General features: G+C 37.9%; 1 protein-coding gene across 1 annotated transcript; it reads left to right on the top strand.

Annotated features, from left to right (window-relative positions):
• Positions 1-2,377: 2,377 nt before the first annotated feature.
• IFNG (interferon gamma) lies at positions 2,378-9,301 on the top strand. The gene is made up of 4 exons (XM_054445180.1): positions 2,378-2,627; positions 3,859-3,927; positions 4,023-4,205; positions 6,650-9,301. Exons 1-4 carry the CDS (start codon positions 2,514-2,516, stop codon positions 6,782-6,784), a joined length of 501 nt encoding a protein of 166 aa, XP_054301155.1. The 5' UTR covers positions 2,378-2,513; the 3' UTR covers positions 6,785-9,301.
• Positions 9,302-10,118: the final 817 nt, after the last annotated feature.

Raw genomic sequence — 10,118 nt, 5'->3', positions numbered from 1 at the left:
ATGAGCAAATCTCCATGCTAAAATATTTTAGGGAAGAGAAAGCCATCATAAAAGCAATGAGACAATTTCTGATTTTCAGAAACTCAATCTAACATGGCAGAAGACACACGAATAGCAATCTTCAATCAAGACTGAGGAATCAGAAGTCTTAGAAAAGTATAAACCAAGACTTGTATAGAGAATGTAAGATTAATTTTAAGGAGGATAATTTTGGAAGAACTCAGGGAGATGATAATTTTTAAGCTGGGCTTGGATGGATGGCTACTACTCTTAGGAGCACAAATGAGAGGAAAAAGAACTCAAGACCAAAGAAAAAGCATGAGCAAAGGTCCAGGGTATTTTTTTTTTTTTAAAGAAATGACTAGGCTGGGCGTGGTGGCTCACGCCTGTAATCCCAGCACTTTGGGAGGCCAAGGCAGGCGGATCACGAGGTCAGGAGATCGAGACCATCCTGATTAACACAGTGAAACCCTGTCTCTACTAAAAATACAAAAAAAAAAAAAAAAAAAAAAAAAAAAAAAAATTAGCCCAGCGTGGCGAGTGCCTGTAGTCCCAGCTACTCGGGAGGCTGAGGCAGGAGAATGGCGTGAATTTGGGAGGCAGAGCTTTCAGTGAGCCGAGATCATGCCACTGCACTCCAGCCTGGGCGACAGAGCAAGACTCTGTCTCAAAAAAAAAAAAAAAAAAAAAAAAAAAAAAAAAAAAAAAAAGAAATTACTAGTCATCCAATGTGCCAGAATAATAATAAACTTTTATTAGTGATTACTATATGCCAGGAAAAATTCCTAGCACTTTATGGGGATTACCTGATTTAATTTTCAACTGAAGCATGGAAGAAGATACTATTATGAAGCCAATTTTACAGATAAGGAAACTGAGTCATAGAAGATTTAAGAAGCTAACTCACAATCATATAGCTAGATAGTAGGGGAGTCAGGAATTAAGTTTGCCCCATAACCGCAATACTGTTATGTACACAGTGCAGGTAGAAATGCAAAGTGGGTTTGAACCAAAGAGTGGAGGGCTTTTTGTGCCATCCCAAAGTGTTGTACTTCATAAATAAATTACAAAGGAGGAGAAAGAATCCTATTTTTTTTTGTATCTGAAAGACAAAGAAATAAAAAGTTAAAAAGATTCTCTGTTAGTACTGATTATTTGGAACAATAAATTGTTTAGAGCTATGCTGTTCAATATAGTAGCACCTAGCAATATGTGGCCATTAAGCATTTGAAATATGACTAGACCAAATTGAGATGCACCCTAGGCTTAAAATATACACTGTATTTCTTTCTTTTTTTCTTTTTCTTTTTTTTTTTTTGAGATGGAGTCTCACTCTGTCACCTAGGCTGGAGCGTAGTGGCGTGATCTTGGCTCACTGCAACCTCCACCTTCTGGGTTCAAGCAATTCTCCTGCCTCAGCCTCCCTAGTAGCTGAGATTACAGGCATGCACCACCTTGCCTGGCTAATTTTTTTGTATTTTTAGTAGAGACGGGGTTTCACCATATTGGCCAGGCTGGTCTTGAAGTCCTGAGCTTGTGATCCACCCGCCTCGACCTCCCAAAGTGCTGGGATTACAGGTGTGAGCCACTGCATCCAGAACTCCCTCTGGGAATATTCTGTACACTGTATTTCAAGGATTTAATATGACAAAAAGAATGTCAAATGCCTTATTAATAATGTAGTATATTGATGCATACTGAAGTAATATTTGGGATATATTGGTTTAAATACAAAATATTTTAAAATTACATTTACCTTTTTAAAAAACTTCTATTAAAGAGGCTACTAGATCATTTAAATTTACCTGTGTGGCTTGTATTATATTTCTACTGGGCAGTGCTGATCTAGAGTAATTTGAAACTTGTGGTAGATATTTTACTAACCAACTCTGATGAAGGACTTCCTCACCAAATTGGTCTTTTAACCACATTCTTTCCTTGCTTTCTGGTCATTTGCAAGAAAAATTTTAAAAGGCTCCCCCTTTGTAAAGGTTTGAGAGGCCCTAGAATTTCCTTTTTCACTTGTTCCCAACCACAAGCAAGCGATCAATGTGCTTTGTGAATGAAGAGTCAACATTTTACCAGGGTGAAGGGGGGAGGTGCAAAAAAATTTCCAGTCCTTGAATGGTGTGAAGTAAAAGTGCCTTCAAAGAATCCCACCAGAATGGCACAGGTGGGCATAATGGGTCTGTCTCATCATCAAAGGACCCAAGGAGTCTAAAGGAAACTCTAACTACAACACCCAAATGCCACAAAACCTTAGTTATTAATACAAACTAGCATCCCTGCCTATCTGTCACCATCTCATTTTAAAAAACTTGTGAAAATACGTAATCCTGAGGAGACTTCAATTAGGTATAAATACCAGCAGCCAAAGGAGGTGCAGCACAGTGTTCTGATCATCTGAAGATCAGCTATTAGAAGAGAAAGATCAGTTAAGTCCTCTGGACCCGATCAACTTGATAACAAGAACTACTGATTTCAACTTCTTTGGCTTAACTCTCTCCGAAACGATGAAATATACAAGTTATATCTTGGCTTTTCAACTCTGCATCGTTTTGGGTTCTCTTGGCTGTTACTGCCAGGACCCATATGTAAAAGAAGCAGAAAACCTTAAGAAATATTTTGTAAGTATGACTTTTTAATAGTACTTGTTTGTGGTTGAAAATGACTGAATATTGACTTGCCGTAGCATCTCTGATAGGCTGTCATCTCTTGTAGGCAGTCATTTTGAGATTTGGTGTTATTTTGTTAATTATTGACTAGATGAGTTTCTTGACAAAATAATCTAGATATTGTTTTAATCTTCTGCTCAATTTGTATAGTGACTTAAAAGGGATTTATGAATTTTCCAAAAGATGGGCATAATATGGGTATGAAGCATAATGATGTTAATAATTTTGTGGTGAGAACTCATTCAGTTGTGATAGTCAAGGAGTATGCATATTGAAAAAAATGATTGGCTATTAGTTTTTGACTTCTCAGACTCTAAGGTCAAGATTAGCATTAAAAAGGTAATAGGAAACGTTTACAAATTAAAGTAAAAAAGTTCCTTAAAGCTTTGGCTTAAAAAAATAACTGATAGGTGATTTTCTCCAAAAAGTGATTTCAACATTCTGCTTCTCTATCTATATTACTTGTGAATTATTCCTGAACTTCGTTGCTCACTGGGATTTTGTAGGAATTATGATTCTGGCTAAGGAATGTTTAAAAATTTTAAGTGAAGTTTTTTTCTTTTAAAATTTTATTGATGGTTAATGAAAAGTTTTTACATTTTAAATACTTCATTATTTGTTTAAAACAGCTATTATAATTATAGCTGTCGTAATAATATTCAGACATTCACAATTGATTTTATTCTTACAACACAAAATCAAATCACACACACACACACACACACACACACGCACATGTTTGGAACTATCTTTTAAAGCTCACATAATAATACCCTACAGGAAGGCATAGTAGATGTAATAGAAACCTGTACCATTGGGGGGCAGTATTTTATAGTGGGGTGACTGCTGTTTTTTGTTTTTGTATTTTTTAGCCTAGCTCGAAAATACTTTCTTTAGCTTACTATAGTTTTTGGGACCTTTGGAGTATCATCAGCTTTGTTGAGCTCATTTGTGACATTGCAATTTAATGGTTATATTGGGAAATAAAAAAGCTAAAAGAGCATAATAGTCTTTGGCTATATCTCACATAAGCCTTTTGGGAATACTTATTGTTAGAACTAAGCAGAAGAGTTGAAAAGGAAATCAGTGAATATTGTCACATCTGAGTTCAACGAAACTTGAAATATATTTTTAAGGCAATTTATGGGCTAATTGTAAACCAATTTTTTCTTTTTTTTTTCAGAACGCAGGTGATTCAGATGTAGCGGATAATGGAACTCTTTTCTTAGGCATTTTGAAGAATTGGAAAGAGGTAAGCTGAATATTCCCATCTGGCTAATTTTCCTGTTGTTTGCTTTCTGATGGAGAAATTCGCATCATCCTCTGTTTGTGTTCTTTCCTTCCAAGGAGAGTGACAGAAAAATAATGCAGAGCCAAATTGTCTCCTTTTACTTCAAACTTTTTAAAAACTTTAAAGATGACCAGAGCATCCAAAAGAGTGTGGAGACCATCAAGGAAGACATGAATGTCAAGTTTTTCAATAGCAACAAAAAGAAACGGGATGACTTCGAAAAGCTGACTAATTATTCGGTGAGGCTATTTAAATTCTTTCTTTGGTTTCATTGCCGAGGGTCTTGCAAAGCATTTATTCTCCAGAAAGTAGACATTAGCCATTTAACAGTTGCTAAAGCTATGAACTCAACTCATGGCTGAAACTCTTCCTTACTATTTCCATTCGTGTTTGGGTGACTTTGCAAAGCCAGTATGAGAATCGCTGAAGTATGTAATGTGGAAAAATGCTGGCATTGTAACTATTGCGTAAAGACAGGTGAATTGACAAATCCAGTGAGGAGGAAGTAGGTGAGGAAGTAGCAGGGAGTACTGAGAAGCAATTCTCTCATTGTCCCTTGCTCATATGATGGAAATTCTCTTACTTTGAATGAGAGGCTGTCTGTCTTAACGGAAAGAGCAGTGGGAGGAGCTGAGAAGATGTGTGTTCTCCTCCCAACTCAGCCACCAAGGAACTGTGATGAATCACATGGCTGGCTGGGGCTCAGTTTCCTCATCTTAAAAGGAAACTGTTAGGTTCACTGCATAAGTTTGATGACCTTCTTTGCTCCAAAACTCTACAATGCAAAGAATAGAAAATGAGAATGAGATAGAAGAAAGCTACAGTCTTTGAATAGGTACCAGGGACACCCCACTGCAAGTCTCTAGCCAACCTATCAGATTGTACTGCCCAATTAGAAGCAAGAATGGTTGCTGTTTGTTTGTTTTTAGGGAAAAATAGATAGAATTTATACCTTATGAAAAGATTGTTCTATCAACTCTCTATCAACTTTCAGAATATCTCAGCTGGAGAACTCCTTAGACTCCTAAGTCTTACCTCATGAACTTGTATCTTTAAGTTATGGCTTCTATAAACAGAAAGATAACATTGAGGCATAAAGACAAATCACGTTTTTCAAAATTTTATCTAGAAGACAAAGGCCTCTAGATTCCTTTGGGGTTGACTTTGATATAAATGGGCTCAAATGAGAGGGACCAGGGTCTTCAAGCTAGCATTTGTGTTCTTAGGATTTGTGCTCAGCTTTCACTATTGCTGGGCCTGCCTCTCACTCCTCTCATGTAAGCACCCAGAAACAGAAAGGAGAGACATGGCAACAGGTCTCCTTTGGTTATAAACTAGACACTCAGCACTTGTTTCTAACCCAGTGGTGCCCCTGGCTTACTGTTCAGTCCTGGATAAGTCTCTTAGTTTCTTGGTGATGATTTGAACATTGGAAAGTAAAATCTGTCACTTGCAAACACACAGCTTGTCGAAAACTTTTTTCACTCTGCAGGAACTGGGCCTTAAAAAAATGAAAAAAAATCTGTTGGTTTCTTCCTTCTGGAAGCTACAAACCTCCTGTTTCTTGATGGGCAATCTTGAGTGAGCTCTATTAATTATTATTCTCTTTGGCTCAGTTGCTAAGCTATTTTAGGCATGTTATGCCCTTTGACAATTAGTCTTTAGCTGTAATCCCCCAGCCATCCTCAGAAATGTGGTGAGGTAGCCATAGTGTTCCCAAGATTAGAAAAAATGTAATGGCGGAGCCAAGAGGAAAGTAAATGGTCCACATTTTATGAAGCATCACCTAAATGGCCCTATTGGTTAGAGTGAGGAAATGCAAGTAGTTCAATTTGCTTGCCTAGAAGGCAGGGTACTGGAAAAGTTGTTGCAATTCCTAATTTTAAACTGATAAAGTTTAAATTTTAAACTATATCAGTAAGCCATATATAAATATGATTGGGGGTGTTTATTTTAAAACCTATTATGGAAATTGAGAGACTGACCTAATCTGGGAGAAATTAAAAATTACAGTTTTCACTCATTTTGGATTTGGTGTTTTCTAGGGTACCTAACTTAGATCAGTGGTTCTCAAACTTAGGTGGATGTCAGAATCACCTGGGGAGCTTAGTGAATGCACAGGGCACAGTCCTTCTACTTCATGCACCTGTATCTCTGAGGTCTTTAATAGGTTTCTGGGTTAATCTGCTATGCACAACAGTGAGAATCATTGACCTATAGTTACTCATTTGATGCATACAGAAGAGACTAAAGTATAAAGTGATATAATTGGTAGATTGATGATAGAGAGGTCATAGAAACAGTCTCATCCTCCTTTAGATGCGAAAATAGAAGTTCAGAGAGGTTAAGTAGCTGGCTCAAGGTCAGAATTATTGCATGCATGAGATTCAAACCCACCTTTTTATGTTGACTCCACACCAGGAGTCTTTTCACTGTATAATTTCAAGAATTCTATAGAAGTAGATTTAAAGATATGTGATGGACTCCACCACATTATAGCACAACTAGCAATGTAATTGTAATTTTTAGCTTCAACTGCTGAAAAAGTAAATATTGTATATTAAGGTAATACGGTCCATTTTTTTAAAGGAATACTTTTATTTTCACTGACCATCATGACATTAACAGAATATCCTGATGGCTTATATGCCTGAAATTAATTTTGCTCTTTTCTTCCCAATAGGTAACTGACTTGAACGTCCAACGCAAAGCAATACATGAACTCATCCAAGTGATGGCTGAACTGTCGCCAGCAGCTAAAACAGGGAAGCGGAAAAGGAGTCAGATGCTGTTTCGAGGTCGAAGAGCATCCCAGTAATGGTTGTCCTGCCTGCAATATTTGAATTTTAAATCTAAATCTATTTATTAATATTTAACATTATTTATATGGGGAATATATTTTTAGACTCATCAGTCAAATAAGTATTTATAATAGCAATTTTGTGTAATGAAAATGAATATCTATTAATATATGTATTATTTATAATTCCTATATCCTGTGACTGTCTCACTTAATCCTTTGTTTTCTGACTAATTAGGCAAGGCTATGTGATTACAAGGCTTTATCTCAGGGGCCAACTAGGCAGCCAACCTAAGCAAGATCCTGTGGGTTGTGTGTTTATTTCACTTGATGATACAATGAACACTTATAAGTGAAGTGATACTATCCAGTTACTGCCTGTTTGAAAACATGCCTGCAATCTGAGCCAGTGCTTTAATGGCATGTCAGACAGAACTTGAATGTGTCAGGTGACCCTGATGAAAACATAGCATCTCAGGAGATTTCATGCCTGGTGCTTCCAAATATTGTTGACAACTGTGACTGTACCCAAATGGAAAGTAACTCATTTGTTAAGATTATCAATGTCTAATATATATGAATAAAGTGTAAGTTCACAACTACTTACGCTGTGTTGGACTTTTTCTAAGTGAGAACTGGAGTGAAAGAACTACCTATTAATGAATTAGTAGGGAGGGGAGTCTTCTTAGCTGTGGAAATTTTAGAGTTGCATTTGGTTCCATAAATGTGGTGTTTCTTTCCACTAGCATTTTGTTGGCTTTCACTTTTCCAGTTGGCAGCTCTTTGAATTATCTTTCTAAGATACAGATTTAATTATGTCACTATTCAATTCAGAGGTTCTGCTATGGAATGTAGTTTAAACTGCTTAGCTTAGCACACAGAGATTTATTTCTAGCCCCTTCTCCACCTTCCTTTTCCCTCCTTCATTTCAGAATCTTCATCTCCCTCATTCAATGCTGGCAAACACCAGTGGGTGTGGAGTAGTGGGCATAAGCTCTAGGGAGAAGGCTTGGATTGGAATCCAAGTTATTTCATTACAAGTAGTGTGACCTTTAATACATTATGTATATTGTCTAAGTTTCAGCTTTATTGTCTGAAAAAGAAAAATAATTGTGTGTTCCTTATAATATTGTGGTACGAATTGATTCTTTCATTCAAGAAATATTTATTGGAGTACCTACTATGTGCCTGGTGCTGTTGTAGATCCTTGAGATACCTTACTCAAGCAAAACAGCCAAGGATCCCTGCCCCTGGGGAATTTTAAATTAAGCAAGGGACAGATAAACAATGAACAAAATACATAATATGTAAGTCTATTGCATGGCATTCTCTAAGGTGATTGGTGTCATGGAAAAATAGTTAAAGGAAAGCAGGACAGGGAAATTAGGAATCCTATGTATGGTGGGGTGGGAGGGCTAGATGTTTAAAAGGGTAATTATATGTGACCTTATTGAGGAGATGCCATTTGAGGAAGCACTTGTAAGAAGTGAGAGGTAGCTATTTGAATTCCAGGCAAAAGGTATATCCTTGCAAAGGCTCTGAAGAGGAGATTTTCCTGGAGTGGTAGAAGAACCAGCAGACCAGTGTGCTGGGCCCAGAAGACGGAAGAGAAAATCAGCCACACTTGAGAGGAATTCAGGGGAAGCAATGTCCTTGGGGGAAGGCCAGTTTATCTTTTGAGAAGGAGGAAGTTGAGGATATGATGGATTTGGTTAGTTCTGGGCTGTAAATTCCAGAAGACCCAGCGAGACAAAATAAGAGACGGTCATAAAAGGGAATATGCATAGGGATGTGTTGTGAGTCTGAGACTTCTTATGGTCACTGACATAAACAAGATAATAGGTATAGTGAGATTAGTTCTACCAGCTGTGGAACATATAGTGGTGGCAAGATTGTGAATGTCAAGGATAGAGAGGGTTAGGCATCTGGGGCTTCCTCAACAATTTCACATAACCCTCCAACAGCAACGGTAGGATTATGTGAAATAGATCACACAAAGGATCATTTGAGTCATTGACAATAATCAGGGGTCATTATTTTGATTATTGGGTAACAAAGTGACAGTGGGTGAGATCTGATTCTAAAACTTTTGAATCTTTGATGAAGCAAGATTGGAAGTAAATTGGGTTAATTTTGGCACAACTACAGCTAATATGATCTGCTACTGGTGTCTCCACTCTTGTTCGAATTAAGATTCATTGATGCGGACTTTGATATATAAACAGATGGAGGGCTACTGTGAAACTGTCTTGCCTGGACCATAGTTCCAGATCATACTTCTGGGGAAGGGATTGGAAATTCCCACCATCAATCATCTTGAGCAGTGATTAATCATACCATGTGTAATGAAGCCCCAGGAGATAAATTTTAGTCTAGGGCTGGATAAAAAATTCCTTCTCTCTGAGGTTGGTCTCAGTTTGGCCCAGACTGTGAGACATGAAGAGATATAAACTGTATTAGGTGCTGTGATGATAGCAGGGAATGAGACAGGGAGAAGATCCTTTAAGAGAACTTGAGTTGAGACTGGCCTATGCATTGGTTGTCAATTATTCTCTATGTTGTATGTTTTTTTTTTCTTATGAACACACCTAGTTTCAGAAGTGTGATGGGGCTTGTAGCAGGGATGGAACATGCTTTAGACTAAGAGACCTTGGGGGCTGATTCCTCTCCCAGTGCCAGCAGGGGCAGGTATCTCCCTAATCTCATAAGCAGCTGGGGCAGAAGCCTGGGCTTGCAGTGGGAGAGCCCTTATTGTATAGCGTCCCACCGTTAGTGACTTTCAGAAATTGCTGGCATATGCTTGCTGGTGGGGAAATTTTTGGTGATTAAAACTTGAGCATAAAATGTCAATGGATTTTCCTGTTTTTTCTTATCCTGTTCTCTTCATTCTTCTCTTCCTCTCTCTTCCCATTTGAACAATATTATTCTAAACCAATTAAGTGCATCAGAGTAAGGTAGACATCTGTAATTGCCCACTATGGGCAGCCAAATTCCAGGCACAGTGTGTAGGGAGGAAACCTGGTGTGGAAGGTGTCAGAACCTGAGCAGAATGAGGAGAAGGTCCTTGAAGAGGTAGGTGAGCATATTAGTTTCCTATTGCTTTGGTAATAAGTGACAACAAACTTAGTTTTTGAAAAAAAAACCCCCACATGTTTATTATCTTATCATCATGGAGGGCAGAAATCCAAAACTAGGCTCAGTGGGCTAAAATCAAGGCATCGGTAGGGCTTTGTTCCTTCTGGAGACTCTAGGAGACAATCTGTTTCCTTGACTTTTCCAACTGCTGGAGGCCAATCTCATTCCTCAGCTAGTGGCCTCTTCCTTTTCAAAAGCCAGCAGAAGATCATCTTCC

Source organism: Pongo pygmaeus, chromosome 10 (genome assembly GCF_028885625.2).
Source record: "Pongo pygmaeus isolate AG05252 chromosome 10, NHGRI_mPonPyg2-v2.0_pri, whole genome shotgun sequence".
Taxonomy (NCBI): Eukaryota; Metazoa; Chordata; class Mammalia; order Primates; family Hominidae; genus Pongo; species Pongo pygmaeus.
Note: the sequence above shows the minus strand (reverse complement) of the source record. Positions and strands in the feature narration are given on the sequence as shown.

What these genes read in the sequence shown, in the direction of transcription:
- IFNG (XM_054445180.1), top strand. Translation starts at nt 2,514, where the DNA reads ATGAAATATACAAGTTATATCTTGGCTTTTCAACTCTGCATCGTTTTG. An exon ending in TTTTGAAGAATTGGAAAGAG is followed by an intron (nt 3,928 to 4,022) that starts GTAAGCTGAATA and finishes TTTCCTTCCAAG; the next exon opens with GAGAGTGACAGAAAAATAAT. An exon ending in AAAAGCTGACTAATTATTCG is followed by an intron (nt 4,206 to 6,649) that starts GTGAGGCTATTT and finishes TCTTCCCAATAG; the next exon opens with GTAACTGACTTGAACGTCCA.